At 38.5% G+C, this 20,462-nt stretch overlaps 1 protein-coding gene and 1 pseudogene across 1 annotated transcript in view; both read left to right on the top strand.

Moving 5' to 3' along the window:
- Positions 1-11,195, top strand: part of LRGUK (leucine rich repeats and guanylate kinase domain containing) — a 104,301-nt gene extending 93,106 nt beyond the window's left edge. The window contains exons 19-20 of the mRNA XM_039860919.1: positions 5,038-5,189; positions 8,469-11,195. Of these exons, the coding sequence (XP_039716853.1) occupies positions 5,038-5,189; positions 8,469-8,611 (295 nt within the window). The 3' untranslated portion in view covers positions 8,612-11,195. The remainder of the gene's footprint in view (positions 1-5,037; positions 5,190-8,468) is intronic.
- Positions 7,434-7,552, top strand: LOC120601367 (uncharacterized; annotated as a pseudogene).
- Positions 11,196-20,462: the final 9,267 nt, after the last annotated feature.

Here is a 20,462-nt window from a genome sequence, read left to right as displayed (position 1 = left end):
GAGTGTGGTTGAAAGTCTGAATATGTATAAGCTGAGGACTCTATATAGACTATTACTACTGATTTTAGTGCTTGGCTTTTGCAGGCATTCTGCTGTCTTCTGTTTCTACTTAAGCTGTGCCTGCCACAATAATTGGCCATCTCTCTGTATGCCTTGAATCCAAACTTCCCAAGCAAAGATATGGCTGGTTGGGTCAATCACCACCTACTATGGGATGCCACTCTTGGATAGTGATCTCTAGTCAGGGCCCTGGTAGATAACAAGCTGGTCTATAGATTATTCGCCTCTATGTCAGGCACCAATGCTTTATCCAATCATCTGTGGCCAGAACAGTAACAGAGAATCAAGTAAAGGACTCTTCAGAAGGGGTTTGGCAGTCTCTCTGGAGTGTCTGAATGCATGGCAACGTAATAGACAGAAATACAATGGGTGGAAGTACACGAAAAAATTAACAGTGGCTATTCCTCTGGGATTACCAATTATTTTTATTTTCTTTATCTTTTTCTGTAACTTCTAAATTGTCTACACAGGGTACATTATTTTTTTATTTTTATATCCTAAAAAAACTATTAAAAATCCGTGGGACTTTGATGAACTATTCAAAAATGGGAAAAATAGATCCTTTAACTATAATGTGGTTTCTCATATCACTCCATATGTTAAAAAATTTAGATAGATTATTATAAAGAGTTCAATACAAATCAGTACCTATAATATAGTGTTAAAAGTCAGATGCAAATGTCTGTCCAGCATAACGTAGGTCTAAAAATATTTACGTGTATGTATAGAAAACACTGAAAAGAAGTACACCAAAATTCTATCAGTTATTATCTTCGTGCGATGGGATTGTGGCCAATTTTAATTTTCTTTGTTCTTCTCTATATATTCAAGAGCGAGTATTTTATAATTTTTGAAGTATTAGTATAACTTTAAAAAGTCATTTTAAAAGTCTGCCACAGCAAAGGAACATTTTGTGAGTGATGTGTCATAATGACATTACGAGCATGACAGTTTAAAAAATAAGTAGAGCTTTCCTTCATTCCTGAGTTTTGTTGTTGGAACACTTTGGGTTTCCTTCAATAACCCGATGACGAAAAATAACTGTCTCTCCTAAATAGTCCACCCAAATCTGCGCGTTTCACTAGATTCTAGAGACTGAAGCATTAGAATTAGCTAATTAGCTTTCCATGACAGTGTTAAAACTGTCGATCTCTGAGGATTTGTTCAAGTTCTGTCTTTTTAGTACCGAAAGGTAGGTTGATAGGAATACAGTGAGAAAGAGAATGTCTCCGTTCAAGCTGCTGTAACAAGTTTCTGTAGAGTGGGTGGCATAGCAGATGGTTATTTCTCACGGCTCTGGAGGTTGAGAAGTCTGAGATTAGAGTGCCAGCATGGTCAGGTTCTGACAAGAGTCCTCTTCCCGGCTGTGAGTGGCTGCCTTCTTGCTGTGTCCTCACATGGTGAAAACAGAGGAAGCAAGTTGTCTTGTGTCTCTGCTTTTAGGGCACTAAGCTTATTCATGAGGCCTTCACCTCCTGATGTAATCACCTCCCTAAGGTCCCACCTTCTTGTACCATCACGTTGGAGGTTAGGATTTCAACATACGAATTTTGGGGAAGGCACACAACAGTCAGCCCATATCAAAAAAAAAAAAAAAAAAAAAAGAGAGAGAGCAAGAGAGAATGCCTAATAGGCACAATGTGCCTACATCATCTGTGACCTACGTGAAAAGGATGGGTTGGACTTGTCACTCAATTCTGACCCTTCGCATGTGGTAACACATGTGCCTTTCAACTCCACCACTTTTAGACTTCTGACTTTCGAAGCATTTTTATTTAAAACTTTGTCTGATACAAAGGAAAAGTAATTGTTGAAAGGCAATCTTTGCGAACCTTTTTTTTTTTTTTTTTGGTGTGTGTTTTAAATGGAGAGGCGTTCTTTTCCAAAAATAAGACACTAATACATAGGTATTACAGGTTGCATCGTGCCCCTCCAAAATTCACACGTTGGAGTCCTAACCCCCAGAACCTAAAAATGTCACCTTATTTGGAAATAAGGTCATTGCAGGTCCTACTGGAGTAGGGTGAGCCCCTAATTTAATATGATTGGTGTCCATATAAAAAGGAGAAATTTGGATACAGACTCTCACACACAGGGTGAGAGCTTGGGGTGATGCAGAAGCCAAGGAACACCAGATATTGCCAGCAAACTGCCGAAGCTAGGAGAGAGGCCTGGAAGGGATTCTCCCTCATAGCCTCAGAAGGAACAACCCTGCCGACACACTGATCTCAGACTCCTAGACTTCAGAAATGTGAGACGATACATTTCAACCACCCAGTTCACAGTACTTTGTTATGGCAAACCTAGCAAACTAATCCACTATCTATTAATAAAAACCCAGTGAAAATTTTCTTGCCATTTTCTTTCTGCGTTCCCTTCAACATCCTATATTTATATCACTAGCGACTTGGCCACAAAAATCTACGCATTATGATGTTTTTCACATTATAAGGAAGAACATCTTTATGCTTCTATAGTTTGGAATAAAAGATTTAGCCCATAAAACATAAACGCATCTAAGACTGTATTTAGGGGAAAAGACTCAGTCTCATTATACTTCTAGAGACGATCCCAAGCATGGGTTAGCGATGGCACTTTTCCACTGCCAGCGGCAGAGGGAAGAGTTAGTTGTCCGGTCACTGGAAAATCCAGACGTTGGCAGTGTTGGTCTCAGTTTATACTTCTCCAGGAAGTGCTTTCTGGACGAGCTCAGTAACCCTCTGTGGGAGAAAGAGACTGGACACAAGGTCTTTTAGGAGCACGGGTATTCTTCCGGAAGGGGGCTAGCATTCGGCGAGGAGGTTCCAAAAGCTGTCGTCTAACAGGAAGAAGACACACCCAAGAACTCGGTCCAGGGTGGTAAGAGGGGTCTCCTCCATCGAGCAAGCAATTCGACCTCTTTATCAGTTGCTAACAAATAGTCAGAACTTCTAATACAACACCTAGGTGCAGGGAGATTGCCCCATCCTCAACTATCCCTGGCTGGGAACGTTGTTGCCATACAGCCCTTGCGATAGTTGATGGGAAGCCCAGGACCAGCGGGGACAGGTGTCCCTGCCGAGCAGTGGGGGAGCTTTCCAGGAGAGCTAGTCCAGGACCGAGCTAACGAACTGCCACCAAGCAATGCAGCCTCTGCTTGCCATTCAAACGTAACACAGATGTGCTTGTGCCCACTGGACATGTCACCGTAGGATGCATATACCACCCACAACCGTTACTCCCAGGTCAAGGACAGGCCCGGATAGCTAATTGGACTGTGTTCTCATGATAGAGCCCTGAACTCCTGAGGACACCTTGCTGAGACTTGCTTCTACCCGCTTCATCTCAGCTTCAGTCTTAATATCATCCTCGTAGACATAGACACACACCCTCATTTAAAGGACAGGCTTTGTCTTGAACAGACTCAATTCGCATCAGCCTTTGCTACCGCCAGATATGAACTTAAGTTAAACGTGGAATGAGAACAAGTAGAGGTCAACTTGAACTTGATCCTAGAAAAGTAATTTTTTTAATTTTTTTGCCGAGGTAGGACTCATTACATGGAACTACAAAGAAGGACGCATAATCATAGCTAACTGCCAGGCTCTGCAGTAACCAATTATCTATTAATGTTCAACATTTTTAATCAACCTTTGGCTAAATCATGAAAAGATATAACTATGAGGTCAAAACTGTACAATCAACATTGACAGTGAAAAGTAGAACGCTAATGACAAAGTTTGGGAGGTGGAGGCGGAAAGTCAATATGTATCATCTGCCATCGATGGAACAAGAAATGGAACGAGGACATGAAGATGTAGATCTGACAGATGGGGGAACTGAAAATAGTGACAGAACTGCTGGAGAGGAGGAAAAAGTCAGGGAAAGTGATATTAAGCGAGCTGAATCCTTCCCAGTCATTGCAGAAAGCCATATCTACCAAAGATATGTTTAAGGCTGACACATCAATAAATGTCAGTAACATATTATTTAGAAATAAGAATATTGTCAGAACACCTAAAACAGACATGGTTAAAAATGGCTCTCTGGAAAGAGAAATCAGGGCGATTATTACTTTTTATTATAAGCTCTTCTGTATAATATGACTTAGTTTTAACTGTGTTCGCGTGGTACGTTGATTAAAGTGTTAATTAAATGTTTTTGGAATGATGAGCAAAATCACAAAGAAGAGATGAATATATTTTGATGATATAAACATTTTAAGTTTCTCTAGATCCAAAACAAAATTAAAAGGAAAACAGTAAGCTAATTAAAATACAACGAAAGAGTTGACATTCATTATAAAAAGAGTTTACGCAAATTGTTATGGGCAACACGAAGATTCTCAAAAGATAAATGAGGAAAAGATGTTAACAGTTCACAAAACATGGGAGACACGCTAATTAATAAATACGAGAAGCAATGTTTAATCTTACCGTGAACAAAGCTCAGCTACTCTGAGCGTTCTGCGGGCTGAGCTCCAGGGTGGAGCCAGGAGGCAGGTAAACCCAGAGGAAGTGCGCTGGCCCCGACGCCGGAACTTCAGGCACCCAGGTCACAGCCCAACCTTGTCCTCACAGTCCCAGTGCGTGGTCCAGATCTCGCCCCCTAATGCACTTGCATTTTCTCTCTCCTCGAAATAGAAGGAACTGCCGTATGTAAAGTACACTCGATTCTCAAGTCCTAGAAATTAGGACCTGTGCCCTACTCCTCTTGTTCTGTACTCCAGCACCTATCATGATGCCTTGCTCTTGGTAGGTATGCAGTTATGTTTTATATAACAGGTGAGGAGTTTATGCTAATATGTACAGTACTTGATATGTCAGCTGCTTTATAGGTTTTGCTACAAATACCACTGAAAACTTCAGCTCAGCAGAGACGTGTTCGCACGCTACTGACAGGACCCGGTAAAGGTGACCAGACGAAGCCATAGGCACAGGATGCATGGTCACTAGTAGTTTTACAGCTCACAGATATCACTCATTTTTTGATTTTCAGCAACAAGGATTCTCATATGGACATGAAATTTTCTGCATTGTTTGAGCCTTGTCAGTGGTATAAAGACTTGCCTTTTGAGCCTCTAAAGTACAATACTTATTCACACTCGGGATCAGAAATAAGCGATACCAAGGAGGAGCAGGCCCCAAAAGGTATGAGTCATTTTACCTATGATTCGCATATAAATAGTAATATTATAATTACATGTATTTCCCATTGTTTTTCTGACCATTACTGATTTTTTAAATTAAATGAGTGTTTTAAGTCAGAATGTCCCTTTGTAGGTAGGGTGGATTATTTGTCTCCCACTCTTATAGATGGAAAACAAAGTTCACAAAGGTCAGGAATGTGCCCAAGGTCACTTTGCTACTCAGAGAGGACGCTGCTGCTCTGCCCACCTGACCACAGGGCGTCTTCCTGGGCGAGGGGCATGTGCTTTTCAGAGGAGAGAGGACCTCGGGCTCCATCTCTGACGACTCGGGCTCCTTTCAGCGAAGGCGAAGAGAAGCATGGGAGTTTCAGATGGCTGGCCAATCTGCTCTGGAAGTCTGGCAGATCCTGATGGTTTCGGGTTGGAAGGGTCTGGCTCAGTCCCTCTACTTCATCTCCCGCACCACCCCCCCCACCCCGCTTTTCCCCTTGTTCCCCAACACACACGTGAGTGTGTATCTTCGGGCACAGACAGAATGGTCATTGCATTTTTGTCTCTGGGCTCAGTGTCAATATTCATAAATGACAGTGAGTAAAGACCTTGAACAGTATGGGGAGAATGAAGGGCTAGAGGTGAAAAGAGGCACAGAAGAAGGCAACGCAGTGTTGGGATAGAAGGTGGGGCTCTGGGAGCAGTTGATAGAGGAACGAGTAAACTGGCGGGATTCTTCAGGACCTGGGGGCCAGGAGGGAGCCACCACATGTAGCCTGAGGGAGAAGGGATGATCTGTCTGAGCCCAGAAGAGGATAGAAGTGTCCCCTGCTTGCTCGGGTGACCAGGGGAACCAGAAAGAGAAGATAGACTTGTTAGATTGCCAGGGACAAGGGGACACGTGGATGCCATCTCCAGAAGGAAGAGGCTCCTAAAGCAGGCATCTTTAACCCATTCAGGGGTGGCCTCCCTCTTCAGCTATAGTTATGCTCGGGATAGCTGGGTCCCTTATCTTTGACTGATTTTCAGAGCTCCTATAAAGTTACTTTAGCTAGTCTCTAGTTGTTTATTTAACGTGTCCATGGAAGACCGAGGGCCTGGGGCTTCCTAGTCTGCCATCTTGCCGCTGCCCTTCCCTGGGGCTTTTCTGATCAGTCACTTCACGCTGCTGGCCTGGGTCTCATACCCCTTTCACATGAACTGCCAGACCACGTTTCTGTCATACAGTAGTATGTGCACACTTGTTTGTCTGTTTGTTTGTTTTAATGTAAATACAACTTAATTTTCATCCACTTATCATTTTGGTTTCAGCCCTACATTCTAACTTGATTAGATCACTTGAGGTCTTGATTCGTCTTCCATATTTTCTACTGTACAGATTTCTGTAAAGCCAGCCAGCATGTCACTTAAGTCCTTGTCATGGTCCCTGTCAACAGTAGGATCCAGGACTTCGCCAAGAGTAGCATCTTGTGACAAGTCTCCAGAGACTCACTTCCAGGGAAAGTCCGCCTTGTATGTGACTGCCACTCATCTCTCTCTAGTGTATTTACACGAGAAGCTTTGATACGTGCCTTACAGAAATCAAGACACGTTATATCTGTGGTCTTTTCTAACTCGGAGGTCAGTGAGCTTTCTGTAAACGGTCAGACAGTAAATGCTTTTGTCTTTATGGATCACACGGACTCTTACCGTTGAATCATGAGAGCAGCCACAGACAATATTTAAATGCATAGGCATGGGTTGCATTCCACTAAACCCTATGGACTAAAACTGTCTGCAGACCAGATTCGGCCTATGGGCTATAGTTCGTTGACCCCTGCCTAAGTAAAATGGAAATTAAGTTCATTTGAAATAATTTTTCTTCACAAATCCTTTCCAACACTTATCACCCACTATAGTATTTCCTAAATATGCAAACCATTTCTTTAATAAACTTGAACTTGCTAAGGTTTAAAGTCAGGTGAACTGGTTTGTAAACCTTTATTTCTATTTTTAAAATGGCAGTGTTGTTTGTCTCTAGTAATTTTCTCAATGTCAATGAATTCTCAAAGTACTCTAAAAGTACACTCTGAAAGTACTTCTGTGAGTTACTTCAGCCCCCTGGGGTATAACTTACCTGGGTGTGGAAACTTGAACTGATTGAGAAAGGGGGCTCAGTCTTTCTTTCTCTTATTTCCATTCTGGGGCCTTTATTCTCATAAGATGCTTTTGTTACCCTTTCCAGTTTAAAAATTTCTCAGTGGTTAAAAACGAAGTGTACGGCCATGCTACCCTGAACAAGCCTGATCCCGTCTGATCTCAGAAGCTAAGCCGGGTCGGGCCTGGTTAGTACTTGGATGGGAGTCCACCTAAAAAAACCAGATGCTATAGGTGTAAAAAATAAAAAAAATAAGGGATTGTAAACCGACAGGGTCCTTGCAATCTGTGAGGTCAACCAAGGGTTGCCTTGCCTAAAAAAAAAAAAAGAAGAAAGAAAAGAAAAAGGAAAAAGAAAAAAAAATCTAGCAGCAAACACGGAGGAGATTTTTCTTTTCTTTCTTTTTTATTTTTTGTCTTCTGTTCACTTGACATCACCTTCTCAAGGAGTGTGCCATTTTGTCTGAATATACCTAAAAAGGTCCATTTTGCCTTTAACATTTTGGACTGCTTCACTTTGCCCAACAGATAGACTCTTCCTGATCTTAAGATATTGGTCACTCCGTTTTCTTCCCTTCAGAATCCTCGGCCTCACTTTCTCAGTCCCTACAACACTGCTTTCTCCCCAGTGAGAATTCGGCTTCCTCTGTGGCCACCATGCTTCTACCTTCAGTCTCTGTGGTCTAAACTTCTCTTGCTTAAAACAGCCCTCAAAGGAACCTGGCTCCATGGTTCTTCATCCTTGGAGGGCACGAGATGAGTTTGCTCTAGGAAGAACTTCAAGGTGTGTGCGTGTGTGTCCGTGTATGTGCATCTGCATGCACTAAGTCTACGTATGTGTGATTGTGAGCAAAGAAGGTACAGGGCCTTGTTACAGAAGGTATGAGCAGCATAGAAGTGTAGCCTAGGAACTGCTGCTATGGCAACCTCTGGTCATTGGTCAAGTCTCCACAACCTAAGCCTTGTCCAACCACGCACATGGTACATTCTGTACCTCATCCCCTATTTTTCTTGTTTGGATGTCATTTATTCCTTAAAGTTTGTTATGAATGACTTCTAAATATTATTCTGATGCTCACATCATGCAATGCTTATTTTCTTTGTTCAGTGTAGCAAGGAGTTAACTGTATCTTTTTCTCTTAATGTTTTATAGAACTACATAAATCATCACTTCAACATGACAAAGGGTCTATCCAACACAGAAGACACCAACTGTCAGTCATCAGTTGCCTGGGTTCCAACACCAAACCCACCCTTCCTCCAATCCCTCAGGGCCGCAAGTATCCCAGTGTCTGACATTGGATCTTAACACAGAAAATTCGCTCTGATCACGTCCAGTCCCTTTGTCTAACCTGGCTATGGATTGGACTGTTTCTCACTCAACCAACCACCTACAAAAGAATGTTCTATATGCCTTAATTCTCTCAATCAATTTCTTTTGTGATTCTATGAATAGTGTCTTTTTTTTTTCATAAGTTATTCTTAGCTTTTAGAACGTAATTTCAGTTTTTCCCATAGCCATTGATGATTTCTCCAGCTGCTTCCTGCTTCCTGAAATATTGGATGGCAAAATCTCCCAGGATCTCTGCATTGCTTGCTATGTGCGTAGTGATATTTGGATACATCCACCTGGGATTGTGCTCTTGAAATTTCAGTGTGTCCATTTATAACAGTATATACTCTATGGAATTGAAATGTTTTATTATTCTGATTATGAAAAGATTGTACAGTTCCATTTAACTGTGACCAACATGATATTGACTGCATCTCTCAAAGGGAACTAATTAATATAATTTTTCATGTTTCTTGATTAGCTTTAGCAACATGAGGAATAAAAAGTCTCAGATACTTTTTTTTTTAAATTTTACCCTTTCCAGACTCTAGTTATGCACTGCTTGTCATTAGAAGTGTTTTAAACAACTTTTATCATCTTTGTGGTTTCACAACCTGCTGTTTTCAGAAAAAAATTTTTTTTGAATAGTTATAGGTAAGGCTGGTTGTTAAAACTTCGAAACACATCCATATGGATTGGTAAATGATCTCTTCTCTGAATCCTGTGTACGAGATGACTCATGGGAACAGGTACCTTCCCATAGTACTGTTCTAATTGTTAAATATTTTAAATATCAAAACCATCTAATGGCTTTTAAATTTTTCAAAACCCTCTTTAATAACTCTTTTTCCCATAACTCAAATTTGAATGTAACATAATTTGCTATTGGCTTCAGGCTTCCACCTACCTACCCCTATCCTCAGCAGGAGCAGGTTAAAGTTTTTCTTTTCGGGGGACTGGTCATGTGGGAACATGGAGAAGAGGACAAGGCTGAACAGGAAAAGAGAGGCAATCCTCTGGAAAAGCGGGGAGGCAGAGAGTGAGTCGCCGTGCCCCCCAAATCTTAAAGAATAGTTTAACTTTCACCAGCATCGCCTAATCATTTAAAAAGTTATTTTTAAATATTTTGGACACAGTAGAAGATGTAAAAGTAATATTGCTTATAATATCAGACAACGTGGAAATGTGCTTTTCTCTATTTCTCCCACTAAGTACAACTAAAATCCTAGAAATTACATATAAAATAAACAGGAGGACTGAGAGGTGGAAGGAAGAAGGCAGACCAGCTGGGGACCTTAGGACCTGAGTGATGGCACAGTGGTGAGTTTCCCGGGCTTCCTTTTTGCCTCAAATATCCTGAACTAGGTGCTAGAGAAGCTACAACCCCAAAACACTAATGGTACCGACAACAAACTCTCCCTCCAGACACCTGCTCTCTCTAGCAAAAGGATTAGGAAAGGGCAGCCTAGCAAGACAGAAAACTTTTAGACAATAACTGACTTACTATAGCCAAATACCTACTGTGCATAAAACTGTAGCCCCAACCTCATCCCTATCCCCTGTCAGCAAAGGCTCCACCCTTTACTGGCTGTGACAGTGTTCCCCTTCTCCTCCCTGCTGGGATCAGGTCAGAGAAATTCTTGTGGAGAGCAGGACTTTTGTCATCACTCAATATTAATGAGAACTCCCTCCGATAGGTAGTAACGAGGTATCTCTGCCCCTTCCCATCAGAGAAGGTATCAGAGAAGGTCTTATGGGGATCGGGGGTTTTCACCTAGTGGGGACTCTAAACTTCTGCACTCACCCAGCATTAAGAAGGCATCATTTCCCTGTTTCCCAGCCAACGTGTCAAAATCAGCAAGGCTATAGAAGAATTCAGCACCATCATCAACCAATAGGATTTAATTGACATTTATAGAGCATTACATGCAATGACAGCCAAATAAACATTCTTTTCAAGTGCTCATAGAACATTTGCCAAGATGGAGTATATCCTGGGTCATGAAAGAAACCTTAACAAATTTAAAAGACTTGAAGTCATACCAAATATGTTCTCTGACCGCAATGGAATCAAACTAGAAGTTAATAACAGACAGAAAACAGGAAGATCTCCAAACATCTAGAAACTAAACAACACATTCTTAAATAATCCATAGATCTATGAGAAAGTCTCGAGGGAATTAAAAAATATATCAAACTGAACAAAAATGAAGACACTATATCAAAATTTGTGAGACGCAGCTAAAACAGTGCTGAAAGGGGAACTCATGGCGCTAAATGCATAAATTAGAAGAAAAGAACCTTAAATCAATGTGCTCCTAACTCAAGAACCTAGAAAAAGAGCAAAATAAACCCAAAACAAGCAGAAAAAATAATAAAGATGAAAGCAGAAATAAATAAAAACGAAACAAAAATAATAGAGAAAAATCAAAACGAAAAGCTATCTTTTTGAAAAGAGCAATAAAATTGACCAGTTCTTTCTGATAAACTGAAAAAGAAAAAAAAAAGACACAATTACCAATGTTAGAAATGAAGCAATGGATGAAACTGCAGACTGCAGACATCAAGAAGATAATAAAATTACTAACAGCTCTACATACATAAAATTGATGAAACTTAAATGAAATGGACCAATTTCTCAAAAACACACTACCACAACTCACATAATATGGGATAGGTAATTTGAATAACCCTATAAATATATTAAAGAAATCGAAGAATTAAATTGAATTAATTTAAATCTTTTAAAAGAAATTAATTTCTTCTTTTAAAATGAAATCTCCAGGCCCAGGCGCCTTCACTGGAGAATTCTACCAAGTGTTTACAGAAGAATTCGCATCAGTTCTATGCAGCCTCGTCTACAAAACAGCAAAAGAAGGAATACTTCTCAAATTATTTTATGAGTCCAATATTACCCTGACTCCAAAACCAAGCAGTCCAAAGAAAGAAAACTACAGAGCAATATCACTCACGAGTATAGGAGCAAAAATCCTTAGCAAAATATAAACAAATAATATTCAGCAATACATAAAAAGAATAATATACTCTGACCAAGTGGAATTTAACCCAGGAATGCAAGATTGGTTCAGTAATTTAAGTCAACCAATGTTATCCACCATAACAACAGCCTAAACAAGAAAAATTGATGCTCACATCAATTAATGCAGAAAAAGCATTTAACAAAGTCCAATATCCATTCATGATAGAAATTTCAGAATAGAGGATACCTTCCTCTCAACTCAAAAAAGACTTGCATATATATGTCTCTATCCCTAAAATATATATATACTTTTGTTCACCATGATCTTAAATTTCATATTATACAGATGTTCCTCAACTTATGATGGGGTTACATCCTGATAAACCCATTTTAAGTTGAAAATACCATAAGTTGAAAATTCATTTTTTAACTGAACATCATTGCTTAGCCTGGCCAGTTTCTGCTGAATGCTTTTCACTTTTGCATCATTGTAAAGTCAAAAACTTGTAAGTCAAACCGTGATAAGTCAAGTACCATCTGTACCATATATATTCAGCAATTAACCTTTTTTTCAACATTGTATTTGTGGGATTAATCCATGTAGGTCGTGCTGTTTTAGTTTTAAATTTTCCCCTGCTATATAGTATTCCACTGTAAGAATGCACCACATTTTATCCACTTTCCTGTTGATGAATGCTGCATTTTTTTCCACTTTTTTTTCACAGCTGCAACGGATGCAGCTAAAAACATTCTCGTGTAAGATTAAATTGCAGTGTTATAGGTATACAGATCTTTACCAATTATTGCTACATTGGTTAGTTTTATATGCCCTCTCCAACGTGTAGAGAGTTGCCATTTTTCTGCATCTTCACCAATTGTAATTGACAGCCTTTTTATTGCTAACCAATGGCTATTCATGTAAATTCATTGTAGTGTTTAATTTGAATTTCTCAAATTACTAGTAAAATTGAACATTTTTTATAAGATTATTGGCCACTTATGGCTTCTCTTCTGTGAATTGTCTATTATATTTTACCTCATTTTAAATTAGATTTTTTTTTATCAATTTTCAGGATTTATTTATACATTCTGGTTATTAATTCTCTGTTGACTGTGTGTATTGCACATGTCTTTTCCAAGGCTCTCTTGTCCTTTCACTTTTAAAAATATTATCTTTTAATGAATAAATTTTTTAATATGGCCAAATTTGTCAATCTACTTTATATATCTTACGGATCACAAAAATAGTCTCCTAGAAATTCTTCTAAATGCTTTCTTTAAAAAGTTATGATTTTCCTATCTAGGTCTATAGAATACCTGGGAATAGACTTTCGTGTGGTAGGATTTGATGTGAGGTAGCATTAAAATGTTTTCCCAGCTGTCCTAACCTTTCCCTCTCTAATCTGTAAGACTGTTTCTCTCCCATATTATTTTCACAAATGCTTGGGTCTGTTTCTGGGCTCTCTATGTGACTGTTTTATTTACAATCCATTTATAATAAGACTTACAACATGATAAGACAAATTATGCACTTTGATATTCTTTAAAATTATCTTGGCTATTCGCGTTTTGCTTTTTCAAGTAATTTTAGAATTTGTACATCAAACTTTACCAGTCTCTTACCTGAAGTTGATTACAATTACATTTAATTCATAAATTTGGGGAGGCTTGTCTTCTTTTCAATATTGGATCTCTCTTTCTATAAACATGCGCCATTTGTAACAATTTATCTAATTCCTTTAACAAAGCTGTATAATTTTCTCTATAAAGAACATTTTTATCTTCAGTGAGATTTATGCCCAGGTGCCTTTTATTTTGGTGGTTGTAAATGGAATATTATTTAAGATTATATTTTCTGTGACTGTTATATAGAATGTAACCCATTTCTATAGCTATCGTGTGTATTGATTCTAACAATATATTTGTAACTTAATTTTCAGGATTTCCATCCAGATATCATCAAATGACGCAATTTTTCTTTACATTCCTATTATCGTTCTTTTTTCATTTTATTTTTCTGGAAAGAGTGTTGGATAGAAGCAATGGTAGTGGGCATCCTTATTCATTTCTGATTTTAAAAAGACTATTTCTAATGCTTCGCTATGAAGTGTGGAATTTTTAATAGGTTTTTAGCAGATAAGCTTTGGAAAAAGCAGCTTTATTTAATTCGTGATTTACTTTGAGTTTTACCATGAATGAGTCTAGAAAAGAAGGTATTTTCTTTGTAGGGTACAGAAATTCGAGGTATGTATTAATTCTATTATATTAATAAAACCATTTATTTTAGTTTTAGGTTTTTTCCACCTACTCACACTTAAATGTTAAAAAAAAAAGAAAAAGAAAAAAAACCTCTCACAGTTATTGAGTTTCTGTTCCTTTCCTTCCAGTTCTCTGTCTCTTCCTGCTTTCCCTCCTTCCGCCCTTCCTCCCTGGATTACCCGCTGACTAGAAAAAGTAGTGGTACGTACCAGGAATGCTTATGGAGGCATCAAAGGTAGCATCACACAAATAAAGAACAAATAGCAATATTATAGACAAAGTAAGAAGTTAGAGCAAAAATCACATCCTTTTACATTCAATCAGGTGCATCCCTTTACTAAGATATAGTAGTCACAGACCTTATGGATTTTTTTTTTAATTTGGCACTTATTTTATTGCCATAACATTGAGTAATAAGATTACATAATTTTCAGGTGTACGACACTGTAATTTGTTATCTGTATACACTATAGGTACTCATCATCAAAAGTCTAGTTTCCATCTGTCAGCAGACATTTGACCCCCTTAACCTATTCCCCCCACACTCCCCTTCTGCTAACCACCAATCTGTTGTTTATATCTATGAATTGAAACCTTTATGAATCGAGTCATGTAACATCAAAGTATATAAACAAACTGTGTTAGAAATGTAAGTTACCTTCTATCTGAATCAAAGCACTATTATCTATAAAAGTAGGGTTATAACTGCAGTGCCCGTCAGGATTCTTGCCATGAATAAGCTCAATAATGCATGTGTAGTGAGTAAGAATCCTTCATGCACAACTCTTAATTTTCACAAACTCTGAATTTTAAGCTCAAATCCAATGTGAAAGAAACTTAATCCTATTGTCAGTCAATTCAGGACAACTGTAATCAGTTTCGTTTCTCCTCTCTTGCTTTTTCCCTGGGACTGCGTCTAACAACCCGGGAGCTACAGAGTTTCAAGACATGAGGGGGAGGCATCTGGTTCCTGCGTTAATGAGAAAGTCTTGGGCCTTGCCTACTCTCCTAGGTCCGAGGCCGTAGCTGCTGCTGCATCCCCATCATTCCGACCACTCCAGGTATGTCAACCCCGCTTTTTATCCAATGTTGGGTTTTTTCATGAAAGCATATAATAAACCAGCTGCTCCCTTGTGCCATTCTGGGGCCCGGGTTCTGTCTCAGCCCCTCTCTGCCATGATACCTGCAGAGAGTCCTCTCTTTGATGAGTTCTTACCACATGGCTATATTGGGAACTCGGTGAACAGGCTGCCAGGTAGAGCTCTGTAGTGGGCAATGGACACAGATGCCCACCCCCTGCACCCCCTTGCCGACAGTTCCACACTCAGATGGGATTTCCACTGTACCCCGGACCCTGAAGTTATATCTCTAGAATAATGGTTCTCAATCTGGTCTGCACATGAGAATTACAAAAATGCAGGCTCCATCCCAAGCCAATTAAATGAGGACCTGTGGGTCTGGGAGCTCAGGTACTGTGTTTTTTAAAAGTCCCCAGAGTGATTCCACTGTGTAGCCAGGTTTGAGAACCATTTCTAGACAGTTGAGTAGGAGCTTTCTAGAATGATTTTGTCAAGTATTTATTGGCCTTCAGCAGTTTACAAGTGAACATCTTGCCACAGTCTCATTAGCATAAAGTGTATTATAATTTTTTATGCTTACTAATTTGATAGTTGAAAAATATGTTATTTTATTGATTAGGTTTAAAGTTTTCACATGATTTTTTTTTTATTAGTATTTCCTTCTTATGAATTGTTGGTTCATATCTTCATTACATTTTTATCCTGGATGTTAGTGTTTTTTGTGAGAGTTATGTGAATCCAATATTAATGATTAGGTCTCCATTCGTTATCATGAATTCTATTTTCTAAAAGCAGCACTGTTCAATGGCATTTTCTGTGATAAGGAAATACATAGAAATATCTACATTGTCGCATATGGCTACCACTAGCTCTATGCGGCTATTGAGTAACTAAAATGTGGCTAGTATGAGTGAGGAGCTGAATTTTTAATTTTACTTTTAATTAAATTAGATGTAAATAACCACATGTGACTTGTGGCTACCATATGGGACAGTGCAAATCTAAAGGATTTAGCATCATCATTTGGGGGTTTTATTGGCCCAACAGTTATTTTAAGAGTTTTTTTTTTTTTATAAGTTCTAGTTTTGGTGGATTATAATGAAGAAATAAAAATATGGCTTATATAATAAGCATATTTTATAAACTTTATTAATGTTCTTTATCCCTTGGCATGTGCTCAATTTAAAAAATTCATCAGTGGAATTGAAAGTTTATGGTATAAAATTTTACTGCATCTACTAATTCAGTTTTACTAATTACATTATTTAAACTACCTAGATATATCTTCTTATCTTTATCAACTTGCTCTATCATAGATGATATTGGTATTTTAGTATCTCACTATAGTTGTGTTTCTGTGTCTTGCATCTTACATATCAAATGGTTTTGTGCCGTACATATTTTGATGTTAATAAGCTCATAAACGCTCAGGGCTATTATAACATAATTATGGATTTCCCTTTGTTTCAGTACAAAAAGGTCCTTTTTGCTTCATTGAATCCTTTTTGCTTTGAACTTCCATTTGATAGTATCAGTGCCACCTCTGCTTATTTTTGTTTGCCTGATAATATTTTATTTCATCTTTTTAATCTTGTTCTTTCTTTGTAATCTGATTTTGGTCTTACTGTTGTAAGAAATATAGTTGGATGTTCTTCTTGAACTCAGTCCAAGTCTCTGCCTTTTATTTCAATTGTGGAGCAAAAAAACTATTTTATTTCTTTTTGATGCTGATGAGTTCAGTCCTGTTCCTGTCCTTTTGTCTTACATTTTGTGGTGAGTTTGAGACTGTAAAGCACAGCTGTTTCACTTACTGGTTTATATCTTTTGCTATATATTTTGCTTTTTTCATTCGTAGTGATTTGGAAGGTATATTTCTCCCTACTCTGATGTATATCATGGAATTTAAAATGTTTTTATTTCTCCCCGCCTTTCCCATTCCCACAGTTATAAAATTAATTAGGAATTATAGACTGAGTTTGTAGAACTTCACCCCGCTATTTCTACCCAAATTAACCTTCAAGAGCTGTTTCGGCTTTATATTCAGTCGTTATGTTATTTCTCTCTGGGTTTTTCAGCGGTGTCAGTGTTTACGACCAGTTCTTTTATATGATCACTTACTCATTGTCAAATTCTTAATCTAAAAGCCCGGAAGGAAAGTAAAGGAAGGAGAACCTTTCAGAAAATGGTTCTACAGTAATGGGGGAATCTGTTTGATGTCTCGAGGTGAGAGGTGACTGAACGTTTTAACATTTTTTAAAACGTATGTTCTGCTCTTCCCAGGATTTCTTTTCTTTCTGCTCTCCCCAGGATTCTGTGCTCAGTGGCTATACCAAGACTGGGCATATGGACTTAACTTTAGACTTGATTTCTAACGCCAGTTATTTTGGTTGTTATCGTTTTCTTTGGATTTTACAAGTTGGGGGATGCCTTTCATAATTCATTGAATGGGAAGTTAGGATAAGTAGATGCTAATATGCTACTATATTAACCCAGACATCTGCATTTCAATTTCTAGAAAACACTAGTTTCAAAAGTACACACACAATATACCATTCTGTTCCAAAAAACTTTGAGAACGCTTACAGCAGTACATCTAATTCAATCAGAAAACAGACAAACAAACAAATGTAAAAAAGTAATGATATTGGGGCAAAGGGAAGAAATGACCATGTTTAATCTATAAAGTACAAGCCCTAATTGTTCGAGGTAGGTCACAAAACTAAGCTTCCGAGTAGTGACAGTAAAGAAGGAAAGGTGATCAGTTCCACAGTTGCAAGATTCATGGCAACTTAGGATAAAGGCAAATAATGGCCCAGGAACAGCACAGCTTTTCTTGATTAATGAGACTTCCAAGACATGTCTTTCCCAGTCCTCCCAAAGGGGGCGCTGTACACATGCGTGGACTGCATTCTCGACATCTTACGACAATAAATACAGTCTCGTGTTTGACAAGCCATTTCTTGAAATGCCCTTCGATGTAGATTATAAAAAATCATAATCCCTGCCTGCCCTACCCCACAAAAAAGGGAATTTTTTGAAAGGCCCTGTCTAAATATATGTAGGGAGGCAATATAATATAATGATTAACTGTGTGAGACTTCTGTCAGAATTTCTGAGTTAAGATCCTGATTCGGCCATTTGCCAGGAGTCTGACCTTAGGCAATTTACTCACCTCTCTGGGGTGAGGGTATGTAATGAATCAGATTGAACAATAGCAGGCAAGTCTCCAGCCTCAAGTCTCCAACCCCCTGTGGTGGGCCTTGGAAGAGCATTAATAATCAAGTGGTGGAAAATTAAAGGGGGGAAAAAAGTATTCTATCAATTCTAAGAGTCACATTTTTTCACATTTTAATATCTTTAAAATCAGGGCACATTAAAAAATTGATGGTGTGCCATAGCTGAACTGGCAGTATCGTTTTTCTTTCTTGGTGGACTATAAACTGATGGTGTATATTTCAATGTATAACATCTTAGAGTCAATAAAATATGGTAGCGGTAATTATTCTGAGAGACCAGCTTTTCCTCAGGGGCAGGCAGCATCTGTTTGGAGAGGTAGAAAAGACCCCCTGAAGTTCCAGCAACCTAAGAGGCCCACAGCCGTTGGACAAGATATCGGCAGAAAAATGACTCTTCCGTTTTAAAAAGAAGACCTACTTGCATTAGTCATCTTTTCCAGGTCCCTGGAAAGATGAGGGGAAAGCACTGCTTATACCAAGAAACTCCTTTGTCGACAAGGCAGAAGAGTCAAACCACAAATAAACGGAAGAATACATAATTAGAGGAAGACGGAGAGCAAGCGGACAGCCTGCCAGGGTCCCCTCCAGCGCTGCTGCCTTATGATTATGTATTTTTTTCACCAAGTCAGCCAGGACTATTGAGAAGTCATGGCTAGTAGGCCCTCCCTCTGACCTTTCCTTCTTGTGTGGTAGCTCACTGTTGGCAAAGCAGGCTGCAAATCCAACAGGAAGGGCATCAGAGACCACCATTGCTGACCACATAGAAACCCATATTGCCTGGGAAGGGCAGACTGTGGGTAGCTATACCATCCAGTTTTATCGAAGAGGCTACAACAAGCATCAGGGGAAGATCACACCCTATTCCCCCCAGGAATCATCCACGTAAAGTGCTTATCAAATGATAAATGTTCAATAAACACAGTTATTTTTATTTTCTATAAGTGTTTTTGGCAAGACGGGTTTGGAAGATATGAAGGATCTATTAGAGGAAACCGAAACACTACCGCTGTGTTTTATGGTGCCTGGGAATGCTGGGGTGTGGTAGACCTGAACGTTCCCTTGTGGGTCCAGTGATCATGCATTCCAGTTTGCTTGGGGCTGTCCCGGTTTATGCCTGTTGTGCCAATAAAATTATTAACAGGACTACCTTCACTTGCAAGAGCATTCTAGTGTAGATAATAATTTACATGCTCACTCTATCGTATTCATACAATGTGAGAAATAAAATAATTAAAATATAGAAAGATAAAAACTTGAATTAGTAAGATGCTTAAAAGCTTAAGAACAAGAATTTCAAAACCAAGAAATCAACTTTTATAATAAAATCAAAACTCAAAAGGAAAAAAGTAAATAAGAGATGCCATCGTATAAGAAGTTTCCACATTGAACTTGTTAAATGGAAAACACTTGAGATGTTAAAAGAACACCTTTAGACTAAAATTTCAAAAGAAGTATTTTTAAAGAAGTATTAAAGAAGTATTTTTAAGAAATGTAATAATCTTAAAAGACAAAACAGAAAACCTAAAGATTAAATAGATAAATTGTGAAATAGGATAAGAATATAAATAGAAAACAAAACGAGAATAGAGTAAGAAAAACTCACTAAAACGATATATACCTATATATATAATATACACATATATGTTTATAATATATTTATATATACATAATATTTATCTCCTTAGTAAGACAAGTAAACCAAAAACTAAAAGAAATGGCGAAAAAATGAAAACCAGGTCATGGCTAGAAGCGAGTAAATAGCAACAACTCCTAGAATTCTGCGCCCGGGTGGTTTTCTCACAGTGCAGGGGCCCAAGCATAGTCCCTTGGAGGAGAAGAGGTGTGAGAGTACCCAGAGAATCGCCTCACCCTCTTCTCTCAAACCAAATCAAACCCCTTAAAGGCTTCTTGTGACAGCGTTGGTGAGATGCTACATATTTGAATATGTGCTACTTAGGTCTCCAAATGCCAAAGTATTGTATGTTATTGCTTCCGTACGTATTTGGAAAGTGGTCATGTGAAAAAACTCTTCCCTAAAGCACCCGATTAATGAAAACACCCCAATCTCAATCTTGTGATAGCAAAGGACGTTGTTTAGAAAGAGGACGAAATCAACACCTGAAGAATAGTCACTCATGTAACAATCAGCCTACCACCAGACAGACTCTATGGTATCACTGTTTTAAAAAAGCATCTGCAACAAGTTTTTCTGAGCAAGTGCTATGAAAAATGAGAGCAATTTGACCCACTAATTAGAATG

This window comes from Pteropus medius, unplaced genomic scaffold (assembly GCF_902729225.1).
Source record: "Pteropus medius unplaced genomic scaffold, Ma_sr-lr_union100, whole genome shotgun sequence".
Lineage (NCBI taxonomy): Eukaryota > Metazoa > Chordata > Mammalia > Chiroptera > Pteropodidae > Pteropus > Pteropus medius.
This window is presented reverse-complemented; position numbering and strand designations above follow the sequence as displayed.